Raw genomic sequence first — 16731 nt, forward strand, 5'->3', positions numbered from 1 at the left:
TCTATTAAATAGCTAAGATTCAGGTAACTCTATTGACAATCTAAGATTCGATTCTTTCTTTGGGTGATTTTTCCAAAACTTGGATGATTTGAATTTCTGTGTGTATGCGTGCGTGTGTGTGTGTGTATGTGTGTGTGTGTGTGTGTGTGTGTGTGTGTGTGTACCTGTGCATGTGCCCGGCAGTACTCGGGCTGGAACTCACTTAAGATCTGGATGCTGTCCCTTAGCCTTCTCACTCAAAGCTGGCACTCTACCACTTGAGCCACATCTCCACTTCTAGTTTTTGGTGGTTAATTGGAGACAGAGCTCACTGACTTTTCTGCTTGGACTAGCTTTGAACTGCAATTCTCATATCTCAGCTTCCTGAGTAAGTAGGACTATAGGCATAAGCCACCAGCACCCATGAATTATTTTAATTAATATGGACAATAACTCCATGGGAAAGTAACCAGAAAGTAACACTTGCCATAGGAAACAATTAGATGTATAAAAATAAATATCTGTGCCATGTCATTCATGCAAAAGGAACTTACTAGTTAGATGGCAAAGTATTTGTGTGTGTGTGTGTGTATATATATTTATAACAGGATGTTTTTGTTTTCTTTTTAATATATGTATTATTTGTAAGTCATTGTGTAAAGGAGTTGCTATTTAACAAAGCAGTTTATGAATATACATCTTGATCAATGTCACCCATTCCTCTTAACCCCTTTTCTCACTTTTCTTAATTTTGTAGGGCTATACAATGAATTTTTATCTTCAGCCAAATACTACTCTAAAAAATGGTAAAGGAAGAAGTTAAACTGTGTCTTTGGGTTATGGTTCTAAGACACCAATTTGCCTTCTCTTTCTCAGAGGTGTGATGGATGTACGGTCTTCCTCTGTGCTGTTAAAAAAAAAACAACACGCTGTCAGTGAAAAAGAATTACATCACTATTGAAGAAGGGTATTGAAGAAAATTCAAAAGCAAGATAACGTTAGTATTAGTACAGTTGGAACAAACCTAATACTCTATCCTACCTTGCCAAATATAAGATTCAAGGAAACCATATTGCTTCTCTAGATTTCAATTTATTTCCTGTTAGCTAATACACATTATCATTGAACTACTCAAGGATAGTAACAAGCAAAGAAGTGAAAACAAAGGATGTTATTGAATGACAACAAAAAAAAAACAGATACTCAACACCACTATAACATTGTCATAACACCTACATACGAGATTACAAATACTAGCATTATTTTATTTTTAGAACAGTACTTTGTGTATAGATCAGAAAAAAGTAACAGCTAGAAACATGAATGAAAAATTATTAGCCAACTTGTTAATTAGGTTTCTGCCACTTTTTTATGACTGAGCTAATTAGTTACTGATTTGTTTAAAGTACTAGTTTATTTTACCATGATATCCATGAGTAAATGACACTGTGTTTTAATTTTCTGTGTATGTAAAGGCTCTGGTTCACTGTGCCTTACCATTACAGATAAGCATTCACCAACAAGGCCTATAGCTTTAAAGCAATAAATCACACTCCAGAGCTGAGAGAAAGTAAACCAAACTCCAATCTTTTTAACATGCTAATTATCTTCCAACTCCCTAAATCATATTTATAATTTATAACTTATTTGTAATAATATATACAGTCAGACAAAACACTGTTGTACATAGAAAATTCATGTTATTCCATGACTATTGTTAAATTATATCTCTGAATTATTTTCTAGAACTTGAATTATTTTGACTAATATCCAAAATACTACCCTGGAAACTAAGCAGGTTATTACCTGTGCCATAGAGCTCAGCTGTTATAAATAAGTATTAAATAAGTGATAAATCATAATGACATAACTTATAAAGCTATTTCTTATTATATGTTTAATTTTGCACCACATTGATAGGGTTTTTATTGTCTATTTAATGGTCATGACACTGTCTCAAAGGACAGCTTCCCTAGCGTAGAAATCTTATACTTTGAAACTCAGAACTATTTTTGTGTGCCAGTCCTGGGGTTTGAATTCAGGGCTCTGGACATGGTCCCTAAATTTTTTTTTTTTTGCCTAGGATAGCACTCTACCTCTTGATCCATAACGCCACTTCTCACTTTTTGGTGCTTAATTAGAGCTAGAATCTTATAAAATTTCCTGCCCAAACTGGTTCTGAACTTCTGTCTTCAAATCTCAGCTTTTTTTTGTATTTAATTTTATTGTCAAGGTGATGTACAGAGGGGCTATAGTTACATAGGTAAGGTAGTGAGTATATTTCTTGTCCAACTTGTTACCTCCTCCCTCATTTTTCTTCCACCTTCCCTCATCCCTAGTCCCCACCCCGAGTCATATAATTGGTTTACAACATATTGTCTTTAAGTATTTTTGTTGCACTGGTTCACCTTTTAACCTTTGTCTCACCATTTTGATGTTCCCCCTTCCTTCCCTAATTCAGATAAACATATATACAATACCCAGGGTACCAAAATCAAGTACAGTGACAATAAGGGCTAAACCATAGAGGATAAAAACAAAAGAAAAAAGAAATAATTTCACATTGAAACTCAGAACTCTTAAGCTGAGTGATATAATCTTCATTTCCTAGTCCCAGCTATACCATGAGGACTAAGGACAGGCCAGAGTTTAGCTACCTTATCTGCAGAAGAATAGGAAACCAACCCTCATTCTTGTTCAGATCAGAGTTAACTAATAAGGGGGAAAAATGATCAAGTGTTCTTGGAAAGAACTCTAGGTTCATAATCCATTGATGTGATCAAACAGAAATGCAGAGCCCCCCCCCCCAAAAAAAAAAATGGAAGACTAGTCATGGTGTTTTCATTCATAGTGGTATCTGTCACCACTAGCAAAGGCCAGGATTCCCTGATACTGTCTCTGTATCACACCTGTATCACTGGCAATTTTAGGTCCTTATATCCAACTGTGTATTGGGTATCCACTCAAGGTCACCATAACCAAAACAGAGCTTGTCGTCTTCTTCCCAACCCTCTCTCTCCTTTAGTCTTTTGTCCTGAGGGCCAGCTTCATTTTTTTTTTTTTTTTTTTTTTTTTTTTTTTTTTGGCCAGTCCTGGGCCTTGGACTCAGGGCCTGAGCACTGTCCCTGGCTTCTTCCCGCTCAAGGCTAGCACTCTGCCACTTGAGCCACAGCGCCGCTTCTGGCCGTTTTCTGTATATGTGGTGCTGGGGAATCGAACCTAGGGCCTCGTGTATCCGAGGCAGGCACTCTTGCCACTAGGCTATATCCCCAGCCCCCAGCTTCATTTTTTATGTGACCTGTACCCTTGCTCAGGGATCCATGATTGGCTTAATAGGGTCGTCAACTGACATCATGAAATTTTAAATCATTTTGTGTGTGTGTGTGTGTGTCTGTGTGTCTGTGTCTGTGTCTGTGTCTGTGTGTGTTTCTGTGTCTCTCTCTTTGTCTCTCTTTTGGAGTTATCAGAGTTTGAATTCAGTGCCTCCCACATGCTAAGAAGGCACTCTACCACTCATGCCTGCAATCCAAAATGTATTTGTGTTGTCCATACTAGGATTTGAACTCACAACCTCAGCACTTCTGTAAGCCATGTCTCCAGCTTAAAATATTTTTCTACTTGTTTCCTCCTACCTCATTTCCCCCCCATCCCTTTGCCCCTTCCCCACTCCCCCCAAGAGTTGTGCAGTTGGTTTACACCAAATGGTTTCTAAGTGTTGCTTTTTGAATGGTTTGTCTTTTTGTTCTTTGTCTCTTGATTTTGGTATTCCCTCTCCCTTCCCCAGTTCTATTACCTGTATAAACAGTATCCAGGGTACTTGGATATCATACAGTGGTAGCAAGGGAAAATACTTTTAACAAAGACATATTTTCTATCAAAGAGCCTAGCATTTTCATTTTACACTGGGCCCCCAAAATGACATGACCAGTCCTGTCCCTTCTGGAATGGAATCACTATTGGTCCTGACACTGAAAATCGGTCATCTGGGAGTCATCCTTCATTCCCACATTCGATCCTATCATTTCGTGCTGAGGGTTTTTGTACCAAGCAGGGAACAAAAAGACAAGTAGAAATTAAATGAAGATCTTCATCTTCTGCACTGCTGTAGAGGCATGAGGTCATGTGAAATTTGTCATTTTTAACATGCTCCCAGATGACTTCCATTGTCCTTTAAGTCGTAATCATGGTTTGTCTACACCAGACATTTACGATGCTCCAACCTTATACAGATGCCTCCTCTTGGTCTCCCACCTACAGACATTGATCTGCACATCTGTCATTTTATCCTCAAATTGCCTATCTTTCCCCCCAAGTGACTATGAGTAGCTTGGTGGATGATTTTTATCTTCTTGTGTATCCTAGTTAGTAGCGCTATGCTTGGCATATAGAAGATATTTAACAAATGCTTATTGAATAAGATTGATATGAGTTTTCTTTTTTTTAATGTACTTTGAAAAACACAATGGTTTGATCTACACACATATTCTTCACAGCTTTTAGAATGTGCTTCATTTTTGTTCTAAAATGTTTTTTTTCCTTTCTGTTCTTCACACTTCAGGGCAGGAGTCACTAACACAAACAGCCCGCGGAGCTCATGTTACAACTACAGTGCATTTGCACTGCCCTCCAGGGTCTCTGTCCCTGGAGGTCACTTTGGTAAGTAAGAACAGCTGTGCCCCCTATGCCTTTGGGGGCTTCTGAGCATTGGTGTCCTATACACGATGACTTGTTTGTGCTGCAACATTTCTAGAAACCCTTAGCAATGCCACCAGGAAGCAGGAAGTATGGCCCAGAGAGACAAAAAGGCTGTCACACCAAGCCCCTCTGTGCTATGCCTGACATTCAGCAAGCACATGATCAGATTTACCATCAAAGGAAATCCTTTTTGAAAAACCATCTCTTGATTTGGCTGGGGAAGGGAGTCATAAGGAATCACTCCATTCCCAATAACACTGTCTGGTCAGCAATTTGGCCTAATTGGGATAAATATACCAGAATGGAATTCTGTATTCATCCACTCACTGAATCAGATATCCACTGGATATCTGTTAAGGGAAATGCACCAGGTGAGGTGCAAATGGAAGACTCTTTAGACTCAAGGACACTATGAACATTATTATTATGGCTATTATTATGAGACAGATCAACTCTACTTGCCCTACTCTTCTGAGTGTGACTCATGGTCCAGCATCACAAATATCACCAGAAAGCACATTAGAAATGCCCCATTCTAGGTCCTTCCCAAGACCTCCTACATCAGAGTCCACACTGAAACAAGAGCACAGAAGATGCTCAGAAACATCAGACAGAGATCTCAACGCTGATGCTTTTTAGCCTGATCAAGTTCAAATGAAACTTAGGCTGCAAAATCTGCTCTGGATAGCTCCTGACCATAATGTCATTGGGATTTTTTTCCATCTCAGAATGTACAGTTGGGCCTCTGCTTCTTCATGGGAAGAGTGATTTGGAACTCTCCACCACACAAAGTACAGAACTACAGGAAGACTAACTTCTCTACCTACAGCCTATCAGATTCAATTCTCCATGTTATACTTCCTGATGTCATCGTCCCTTCAATGCTTTCCCAGTTCTCCCACATTGCTTCCTCAGAAAAAGGAGTAACCATTGAAGAACTCTAATGACTGAAGGATCTGATTCAAGTGGCTGACATTTTAAACCCTGGATGCAAGGTGGCTGCACATTTTCCATAATCAGAATAAGGGTCTCAAAATGAGGCATGGCTTAATCTGATTATTAGAGTTGAAAAGTCAAGATGCAGCTGGAGAGGGAAGTACAGCTGGGAAATGCTTACACAGCAGAGCTTGGGATGTCCTTCTAATCTTAATACTGCAATGTACACACTTGTATACAGCACACACACACACACACACTTATGCACATACAGGTATATGAGTCGATTTTTTTAAATTCTAAAAATCTTTATACCATCAAGAGAGTGTGAAATTGTTGCAGACTAGTGGATTGCGACTATAATCCTAGCTATGTAGGAGGCTGAGATGTGAGGATAATGGCTTGAAGTCAGTCCAGGCAGACAAATCTGAGAGACTCTTATCTCCAATTAAGCAGAAAAACCCGGAACTGGAGGCATGGCTGAAGTGATAGAGTGCCCACCATGAGCAAAAGAAACCAAACAAGAACACAAGGCTTTTCAAACCCAGAACCAGCACAAAGGAAAGAGAGAAAGACAAGAGAGAGAGAGAGAGAGAGAGAGAGAGAGAGAGAGAGAGAGAGAGAGAGAGAGAGAGAGAGAGAGAGAGAGAAACTATAGCCCACTGATGGGAAGAGAAAACTTGCAAATCACTTATTATAAAAAGATTTGTATTCAGAATACATCCTCCTCTTCCTTCTCCTGCTGCTGATGCTAGGGATTGAACACCAGGGAAGCAAGCACTCTACTACTGAGTTACACCCCCAGACCAATCAAGGTTTTTTGTTCTTTGTTTATTTTGTTTCATTTTGTTTTGAAAGAGGAGTCTCAAATACTGAGAGAGTTAGCTCAGGCTGTCCTCAAACTCAAGTTCCTTCTGCCTCAGCCTCCTGAGTAATAGGATTATAGGCATGAGCCCCAACACTCAGCTTAGAGTGGGTATTGTGCCTTATTCACCAAGGAGCCATTTCTCCACCTCTCCTACCAAAGAGAGCCCCGATTTTCAGGTATTCACTCTCTCCAGGAAGACCGACCAGAGGAGATACTGTGATCCCACCCTGAATCCCAGCATTGGTGTGACTAAACATATTGCCTTTCTTTCCCTTCCCCTGCCACAGCCCAGATTCAGGGACCCAGGAAGTTTGATCAGGATGACTGCAAAACTTTCACCTAGAATGCTGAGTTGGAAGTGGTTTCTTTCTATACACAGAGAGCACAAAGAAAGGAGACAGGGAAAGTCCTGTGAAAATAGGAGGGCTTTAACTAGTGCAATAATTTCATTACCAGCCTGAGAAAAGCCATCCCAAACATAAAGAAGAGGCAAGGAAGCCCCAGAGAAACAAACCCACAGTACCTGAACTATGTGCTTAACTCAGAATTCATAATAAAAGCCAGTAAATGTCCTTATTAAAGCCAGTTTGAATTAGAACTTATTGCTTGTCATTATAACTGATATATCCTCCAAATAATGAAGAACAGTATCTTTCACCCTACAGCCAAAACACACTGCCTTTTCTGGGTGCCAATGGCTTATGCCTGTAATCCTAACTACTCAAGAGACTTGAAGATCAAGATTTAAAGACAGCCAGGGCAGAAAAAGTTCATGAGATGTCTATCTCCAATTAACCAGCAGAAAGCTAGAAGTGAAGATATTGCTCAAATGATACAGTACCAGTCTTGATCAAAAAGCCAAGCAAGAACATGAGGCCCTGAGTTCAATCCCCAGGCCTGGTACCAAACACACACACACACACACACACACACACACACACACACACACACACACACACACCACTGAGGCCATCAAGAGATAATATCATAGCAGAGCATTGGAAAGACAGTGGGTGGGTTTCTTTAAGTATCTAGTTAATGTAAAGAGCTGGCCCGTGTAATGTAGGTCTAAAAACACCAGTGCTGGGTCACAGTATTTGAGAAACTCCCCCTTCTGTTCCTTTTGCATCTGACTTTCAGTGTACTCTGAATGCCATTCTGAATGTGCTTGGTAGAGAAAAGTTTTGGGTTGTCCTCACTAGCAGAAAAGTGTGGCTGTCTGCTGGTTGTAGCTTGCATTTCACCAGCAGGAATGTCATGGGCCTGACATTTAGCAGTTATGTATGTATCCATATGATCATCAAATGGTCTTTCCAACAAATAAATTATTTTCCTCCCAACAAATTGATTAAAATAGCATCTACACTTGGGTGATGTTTTAACATTTACATGTTTGTACATACATTATCTCAGGAACCCAAAGGAGGAATTATTATGCAGATGGAAAACAAAAGGCCTGGTAACTTGAAAAGAAAATGACTGAGTTAGGGCTTAAAGTCATTAGACTCAAAGTCAAAGCTTTCTACTAGTTAGGATAAAAACTGCAGCACTACTTTTTCAGTTCTTCCTACAGATCAAGAACTAAGCTAAACATTATGTATGTATAGTAAACTAAACTATATGTATATAACGATACGTATTCTTCCTTTTCATCCTTTCAACAGATTCATGAGCTCTGTGCTATTATTCTCCTTAATTATAGGTGAGGAAACTTAGGCCCAAACATGTAAAGTGACTTGTCCAAAGTCACCTGGTTAGCCAGCCAATGGCAGCATCACGACTCAAAGCACAAGCAAGCAGTGTCCCACACATGGGCTCCCTGCGGCACTGCCATCCTGCCACTTAGACAAACAGAATGCTCACTCACTCCATAGAACTGCACCTGCTCTAGACAAACTCCTTATGCTGCATCAACATGCTAGTTTAGTAGAGACTGTACTGATATTGAACAACACAAATTACAAAGGATTCTCTAATTTTTCTTCTGAAATTTGATTGTACAAAGATTTCCTAAAATAAGCCAGTGCTTAGATAACAGCTTAGTAAACTCTCCTGGAAGGTTTATTGTTTTTGAGTTGTTTTTGTTTTTGTTTTTTTGCCAGTCCTGGGGCTTGGACTCAGGGCCTGAGCACTGTCCCTGGCTTCTTTTTGCTCAAGGCTAGCACTCTGCCACTTGAGCCACAGCACCACTTCTGGCCGTTTTCTAAATATGTGGTGCTGGAGAATCGAACCCAGGGCTTCATGTATATGAGGTGAGCTCTCTTGCCACTAGGCCATATTCCCAGCCCCTGAAAGGTTTATTGTAACAATAATTACAACCCAATTTGACATATTCTGAAAGACATTGTCTAACAGCTGTTCCTCCCCTACACACACACACACATGCATTTGCACACATGTGTGTATACATGCATGTGTGCATGTGCATGGACACACACACACACATACATCACATCACACCTCCATTCCTTCCATAATGGCAACGATCACTTTTAATTATAGAGAGGGGAGACCCTGGATGCATGTACTCCTAAATGCCCTGAAGCTACACCACAGAAATATGATCCAAGCTTGACCAATGGAATCTGAGAAGAAGACTGATGGAGCCTCAAGAAGAAACGTCCCTCTGTGACTAAAGAAGAAAAGAAAAGGAAAAGTTACGTGAGTATGTGCCTCCTCTTGATGTTGTCTGTGGTAGTGTCCAACATCCAGTACTCTGACCACCTTATATAATCCTAATGACTACCATGACACCGCAGATGTGCTAAGAATGGCAGAGTAGAAGGGTGGGAAGCACCTGGGTCCATGAAGAGCTAGACAATGTCTGTGAGGCTGTCATATCTCTGGGCCTGTTGTAAAGTAAGATTACATAATGAGTGTCCTTAGTATTTAAGACACATTAACTTAGCCACGTTAACTTGTACCCAAAAGCACCCTAAGTCTCAGTCCCAAGTAGCAGTGTTTTGGAGGGAAAAAAAAGAAGTGTAGATTTTCAGTCAAATGACACAGGTTCGAATTCACTTAGCAAAGCAAATTGCTTAATCTCTCTGAGCCATATTTTCCATATCTGTAAAACCGAAATAACACAATAACAGGCAATAATGCAATATCAATAAAATGAAGATAATTCAGGATAGTTATGAAAATTATAAGACAATGTGGACATAATCACTATGTCAATACCAAATGTTCAAATGCAATTTTCTAGCTAATAATTAACCTATAGCCCTTTTTTACTGTAGCCAGCCCAGCCAGCCCCACTCCTTTATTTTATAAATTTGAAATGAGTCATTCAGTGTCATACAACTGGGATAATAAGTTCACTCCACTTCTGATTCCTCATCCAATGCTCTCATGCTACCCTGTGTTGATGGCGAATGAGCTAAATTAAGTTCTATGTGGATGAGTACTCATTCATTCAAATAGTATTTAACAAATACATGCAACATACTACTTTGAAAGGAAATCACCCAAACTGCATCTACGTTTACTGAGAACTTATTATGTGTGTGAAAGTAGTATGCAAGGATTGCTGTCCAAATACAAATTCCCAACAGTTTCAAAGAGGCCAGGCAGTGCTTCAAGAACGGGTAAAGTGAAGTCTGTTTTGTTCCATAAATGCCAGTATTAAAAATGACAAGTTCTTTAGAAGGAATTAGGAATAATTACATCCACATCTGATAAGTGGACAGAAGATGGCTAGAATTCTGCTCTAATTGAAGCATTAAAGTTGAAAAGAAAAGTACTAGAGCTAAACCACATCCTTTCTGTGATATACAGACTTCGAGGGCTGGCTCCATTTGAAAAGTCAAAAGAAGCTCTCAACAACTCCCACCCTAAACCTCTGTGTGATGCTTAGTTTCTTTTACTCCTTGTCCATGCAGAATTCCTCCTCCATCCTATATAGACATTCACACACAAGTCTAGATGATAAGACAGCATCTAGCAAAAAGAAACAGCCAAGTGAGTTCGACACTTCCAAACGAACTGGCCAGCAAGCTGCCGAGACTGAGCTGTTAGGTTGTATGTGTGACTGAGAATTCTCTTTGTCAAAGTAGTCTCAACTTACATCACTGGGGGAAAAAAAGTACTTAAAGCTGCTGTTTTAAGCCATCACCAGTGGCTTATGCCTGTAATCCTTTTTTATTTTATTTTTTTTTTTTTTTGCCAGTCCTGAGGCTTGGACTCAGGGCCTGAGCACTGTCCCTGGCTTCTTTTTGCTCAAGGCTAGCATTCTGCCACTTGAGCCACAGCACCACTTCTGGACGTTTTCTATATATGTGGTGGTGGGGAATCAAACCTAGGGCTTCATGTATATGAGGCAAGCACTCTTGCCACTAGGCCATATTCCCAGCCCCATGCCTGTAACCCTAGTTACTCAGAAAGCTGAAATCTGAAGATCTGTTTTGAAGCCAGCCCTGGCAAGGAAGTTTATAAAACTTTTACATCCCATAAACTACTCAGAAAGAAAAAAAAGCCAGAAGTGTAGCTGTGGCTCAAGTGGTAGAGTGCTAGCCTTGAGCCAGAGAAGCTCAGACCCTGAGTTCAAGCCCCAGGACTGGCAAAAAAAAAAAAAAAAAGCTGCTATTTCAGCTGGACCTCCATGGCTCACACTTGTAATCCTACTACTACTAGCTACTCATGAGGCTGAGATCTAAGGATCAAGATTTGAAGCCAGCCTGAGCAGAAAAGTCTATTAGACTCCCATCTCCAATTAATTACCAAAAAGCTGTATGTGGAGCTGTAGCTCAAATGGTAGAGAGCTAGCCTTGAGTAAAAGAAGCTCAGGGACAGTGCCTGAACCCTGAGTTCAAGCCCCATAATGGTGTCACTCTCTCTCTTTTTTCACACACACACATATACACACACACACACACACACACACATGCTGTTATGAAAAGGCTGTTTGTTATAATCAATACAGTGGTGAATTCAAAGACTGAAAGGTGAATAGAAAAGTATCAAGAATAATATTCCTCCTCATCCTCCTTTGGAGAAAAAGGAAACCTTTTCACACATGCACCTTCAGTTATACCCTGTAATCAGGCACAGCCAGGTCATTCCTTCTTAACCTCTAGCTGAGCATCTTCTGATGCTCAGGGGTCATTTGAGGGAGCCATAATCTGAGGTATAAGAACACAGTACAGGGAATCTAACTGCATTTACTGTTATTAGTTTCCTGGAAGGTTAATGCCAAGTTGTCTAAAAGTGGAAATGGCCCCAGTAGCCTTTAGGTTACAGCATTCCAATTAGCTCCAGCATGGCACCTTTTCCACCAGACTCTAGACAAGTACAGACTGGCAAGGAAGAATACTTCGGCCATTCAGATCATGAATCCCAGTGGCCTTCAATAACTGGTTCAAATCTAATTCCTTGAATTTATCTACTTTGGTGTCTGGAACTATCACAAGAGATTCCACTGTTTTAACTATAGGATAATATGTGAAAGACATGCATGAGATTTAGATCTGGACAATGATAGCTTGGATTCCTAGAGCTTAATTTCTTGTCACAGATTTGGTTGTGGATATGTCACTTATCCTTTCAATGTCTCAATTCTGGTATCTATAATATAGGAATAATAGCAATCTCAAAGACTTGCCGTGGAGTTTAGCTATAATGAATATAAAGGGCTGGCAGATGGAAGATGCTTTTTAAAAGGTATGTAGAAGCAAAGGAAGGGGTGACATGGTCCAAAAAATATACACAGTATCTGACTTATGAAATGGTAGCCCTTTTGTACAACACCTTACTAATAACAATAAAATTGTATTTTTAAAAGCTATGTAGCGCTATTCACATGTTCCCAAACAACAGTCCTGAAGATTTCTTTCATTCCTGGATCCAATTAGCAGCAGCCAAAGGAATCTATCTTAACAATTTGTTTTTCTCTCAATCAAGGAAGCTCAGATTTAGGGCACTCAAAATAACCATCCCACTTATTCTGGACTCCATGGGCAGCACTCCTTATGCCCCAGACTGAACAGAACAACTGAGAAATGTTCAAGAGTCCCTGAGGATCCTACAAGGCCCCTGTGATCCAGGCACCAAGAATGCACTCCTAATCTAGGAAGGCTAATGTGGGATATAGAGAAAGGGGGTATATGACTCTGTGATAGTGGCCATAATCTTTCGATTTGGGGATTATGTGAAGAAAAGAAGGAAGAGAGGGAGAAGGGGGTCCAGAAGGAGGAAGGGAGAGAGGGGAAGAGGGAGACATGAGATTCACTCAGCACAAGTGTACTGACTCCAGATGTTTTTGGTTTAGTTTGGTTTGGTTTTTAAGTCCTCTTTTTTGTTCTCATGGGAGCATGGGAAGTCTTTATAACCTGTGTCTGGAAAGACAATTTCAAATCCTTGTCTGGAATACTTTAGGAAGGATGAAGACCAAAATTATCTAAATAAAATCTTTCAAGTCTTTTTCTTTGGCTAAATGTTAATCACTATCCAGAAGGGCAGAGAGGCTGGAAAAGATGTGGCTGTACAAATTTTAATCAATGCCAGAATCAACATATCAAAAGCCAAAATTTTAATCTCTCTGGCACCAGTTGGACCACAGGAGATTAAACTTTACTGTTACTAGACTGACACTGGGCAACTGGTACAAAACCTTTGAGGACAGGACTACTTATCTATTCTAAGGAAGAGTCAGCTCCACTTAAGGACTGAAAGAAAAAGGAGACCTAGGGGTCTCACAGCCTGCTTCTGGCCCTGCTATTATTGGTTTATTTCAAGGACTTAAGCCACCTATGCGGCCACTTTTGAACTTAACACAAAGTACACAAACCAAACTCTCTGGATCACAAGAAAGTACATGCCAAACATTTCTCTGCAACCATGGTAGGAAAAAAAAACCCTGCCTATCACCTAATCCTTTTATTATTAAGTTTAGCAGAAGCACTTAGCTCAGAATGAAATTCAAGATCCTCCAGAAAATTCAGTGTGTGCTTGCTTTCCTTGGATCATGGAGCACCACAGTCTGTCCTTAAAACTTGTCCAGTTGTCTGTTTACAGAGGAATGACACTATCCCACTATCATAAACTCCCACAAGCAAATATTTTACACACACACACACACACACACACACACACACACACACACACACACACACAGCTGGGAAACACTTTTCATTCATTCATGTTAACACAGTCTAGAGGTGGATTCCAGCCACGGGGAGGCGCTGCCCTGTTCATTTCCCACAGACACGGTCCTGGAGCTTCCAGACTTTAAAGAGGCTAAAAGAGGAAATCCCTGAAATAAATTATTAAATTACAAAAAAAAAATTGGAAGTCTAGTAACAAATAGTTCTGAATCCTGACACGACTTTTCCAGGTTGTGCTCTTTGGGCACCTTTGGGGTTACAAAACACACACACACACACCTGCCTATGTGTACACTCATCCGCAAATGCACACACGTGCTCAAGCATACACACACACACACACACACACACACACACACACACACACACTCGCAGCTAACATTAGATCTGTAATCCCAATGGCATATAATGACCCCAGGGAGGAAACTGCCAGGAAAACAGCCTTCGTCCAAAGATCTCTCCTTCTCCTCCAACTGGAGCGACAAGTGAATGTCCCCCACCAGTCACAAGAGGACAGTTTCCCACTGCTCCTGCAGAACTCCCCATCTGAACACAGACTTCACACGTTCCTTCCCAGACAGCCCCAGTTCTAACGCCGCACCGGCGCCCGGCGAGCGTGTCCCTGCGGGCTGAAACCCGAGGCTACCCAAATGTCTCTCTCCTCGCTCAGGGGAAACTTCGCCACTGCCCCGCAGAGAAGGAAAGACCACCACCGGCCCGAGGGGCAGCAGAGCTGAGGGCACGGCTGGAGCCCGGGCGCGGGAGACAGGAATGAGTGGCATCGGGGCCGGGTTGTATGCCTTGTCCACGTGGAGGGAGGTGAGGAAGCCCGGGGGGGGCGGGAGGAGGCCGGCATGCAAGTGCCCCTCTCGGCTTCGGGGCACGCCTGTTTCCTGAGGGGATAAAGGTCACCAAGGCCAGCGACACCCCACTTCCCGCGTGTCCCCATAGCTAGACGCGAGTGCAGAGTGCACATGCCCCAAGAGGGGGTCGTGGAGGCGCGGATAACGCGAGCCAGGCTCCTGCTGAGGACCATGTCCCCCGCCCCCCGGGTCTGGCTAAGCCTCCACACACACAATCCCTGAGGACAGAAGAAGCCAAGCTTGCCTTCCGATCAGGCTTCTCCGCCCGGGTGGGTTTCCTCCCCGCGCACGCCCACCCGCAGAGGCCCTCCACGCCGCCCTGCGCCCAGGGGATACCGCGCGCCCTGCACCCTCGCGGGGTGCCGCCCGCACCTGGATGTGACAGGAGATCTCCGAGTCGTCCAGCAGTCGGATGGTGCATTTCATCTCCTGGCTGAGCGATTTGATGCTGGAGCTCCGAAAGTGGATCATTTTCATGGTCCTTCTGCCTCTCGGCACACAGTGGCAGGAGGCGAACATGCACCACAGCGCCGAGGAGCGAGCGGGAAGCTCCAGGCCGGCGCGCCGCGAGGCTCGTCCGCGCAGGCACACACACGGCGAGGCTCACGCACCGTCCCGGACACCTGGGCGCGGCTCAAGCCCGGGACAGCAGAGGCTTCGTGCGCCTTGGGCCACACATGCTGGCCAGGCGGGCGGGCGGGCGGGCGGGCGGGCGCGGCGGGCGGGTCCCTCCGTCCCCCGCCCGCTCCCCCGCCTCGCCCGCTCCTGTCCCCGCCTCCTTCGGGCGGCCGCGCGCACTCGGGCGCCTCCCTCCGCCCGAGCTGGATCGCCGAGGTCGGCCCGACTAGGCAACCGCACCCGGCGCTGCGCACTCCCTCCCCACCCGAAGGCTGGAGGAGCTGGCAGACGGATCGCGGGTTCCAATGGCCAGAGAGTCCAGGAGAGGGCCTGTTCTGCCACCGCCGCCACTGCGTCAGTCTGGGCCCGGCTGCCTTCCTTGCCCCAGCCGCCTCCTCCCTCTGCCAACCGGCTGCGCGCGCTCTGGCTCCGGGGAGTGCTAGTCCCGCATACCGAGGGCGCCCCAGAGCGCCCCGCAAGGCTCGGGCCTAGGGCCCTGTGTGGAGAGTGCGCCCCTGACCTGCACCAACCCCCTCCCAAGGGAGATCGCTGGGAGGGGAGGGGGAGTGACGGGAGGGAGAAGATGACTGAGCCTTTGGGATATCCCCAGGAGTGACTGGAGGCCCAGACACAGTGACTCCAGGAATATGGCTATCGTAACAATACCTGGTTTATAAAGCTACTGGTTTATTTAATAGCAGCAGAGATCAACCCCCTTCGCTAAGAAATTCCAAACCGTGCTTAAGTGATCTCTCCTTTATGTCTCCTAAGGTCTCAGTAGGATCTTTGGGAGCCTGTACCACAGACCAGACCAAGATGAGTGCCTATGCTGCCCCTCCCCTTTAGAGAGCCTCTTCTACCTTCAAATGCCCAGGAACCCAGGCGATTCCTGTCAAAAGAGGGGCCGCTCCACCTACTCAAAACTAACCCCAGAGTACTGGGGGCCGTGGAATTCCCAACTGCCTCCAGGAACTCTCTGTCTTGGGAGTAAGGAAGGAAAGAGCGGGTGCTGAGGCTGTGGGTGGAGCTTGGAAGTAAAGGTAAAGATAGTGGGGAGTGAACATTGATCCAAGCCCTCCAGCTCTGCTGTACCTTCTTAAGAACAGGTCGTTGTGAAGGAAGGAACTGTTGCCAGCTCTAAGTTGTTTCAAGATTTGCTGTGCCTGAACAGAATCCCCTCATTCTGTGGAGGAGAGGAAGCCCAGAAATTTGACCTAACCCTGATACATTCCCAATGGACCATAAATGCTCTAGGACACCTGGTCCTGGTGGACTTGGACTTGGCCTTAGCCTTGGTTTGATGGACCCTGCATTGTATTTGGATTTCTCCCTGGGACTTCTCCAGCTTCCTCCCATCCTTGATCACTAGCAAACACCTACAGGCCAAACTGCCACAATTGTCAAGACAGGAAAATCAATATTTCATGGGCCATTGTGAGAACAGGGTTATGGCTTTAAAATATGTAGACAGTAGTACACGGGCCTCCCTGTAGCTCAGCTGGAGCAGTCCCTTCTGCACCCCACAGGTGGCTGAGAAGTTGAGATGAGACAAGCCACGGGAGCACAGGTTACAGTCTGCCATTGGTAAAGCCTCCCCCATGTATGTGTGAGGTGGCCATGATGGAATGGGACCCATTCTGTTTTGATGGCTGTGCTTGAATCATCTCTC

General features: G+C 43.6%; 1 protein-coding gene across 3 annotated transcripts in view; it reads right to left on the reverse strand.

The window, feature by feature from the left end:
• Positions 1-15123, reverse strand: part of Frmd3 (FERM domain containing 3) — a 274129-nt gene extending 259006 nt beyond the window's left edge. For all 3 annotated transcript variants that reach the window (XM_048331193.1, XM_048331184.1, XM_048331174.1), the window contains exon 1: positions 14817-15123. In XM_048331193.1, coding sequence (XP_048187150.1) covers positions 14817-14963 — 147 coding nt within the window. In that variant the 5' untranslated portion in view covers positions 14964-15123. The remainder of the gene's footprint in view (positions 1-14816) is intronic.
• Between the last annotated feature and the right edge of the window lie 1608 nt (positions 15124-16731).

This window comes from Perognathus longimembris, chromosome 1, assembly GCF_023159225.1.
Source record: "Perognathus longimembris pacificus isolate PPM17 chromosome 1, ASM2315922v1, whole genome shotgun sequence".
Classification (NCBI taxonomy): Eukaryota; Metazoa; Chordata; class Mammalia; order Rodentia; family Heteromyidae; genus Perognathus; species Perognathus longimembris.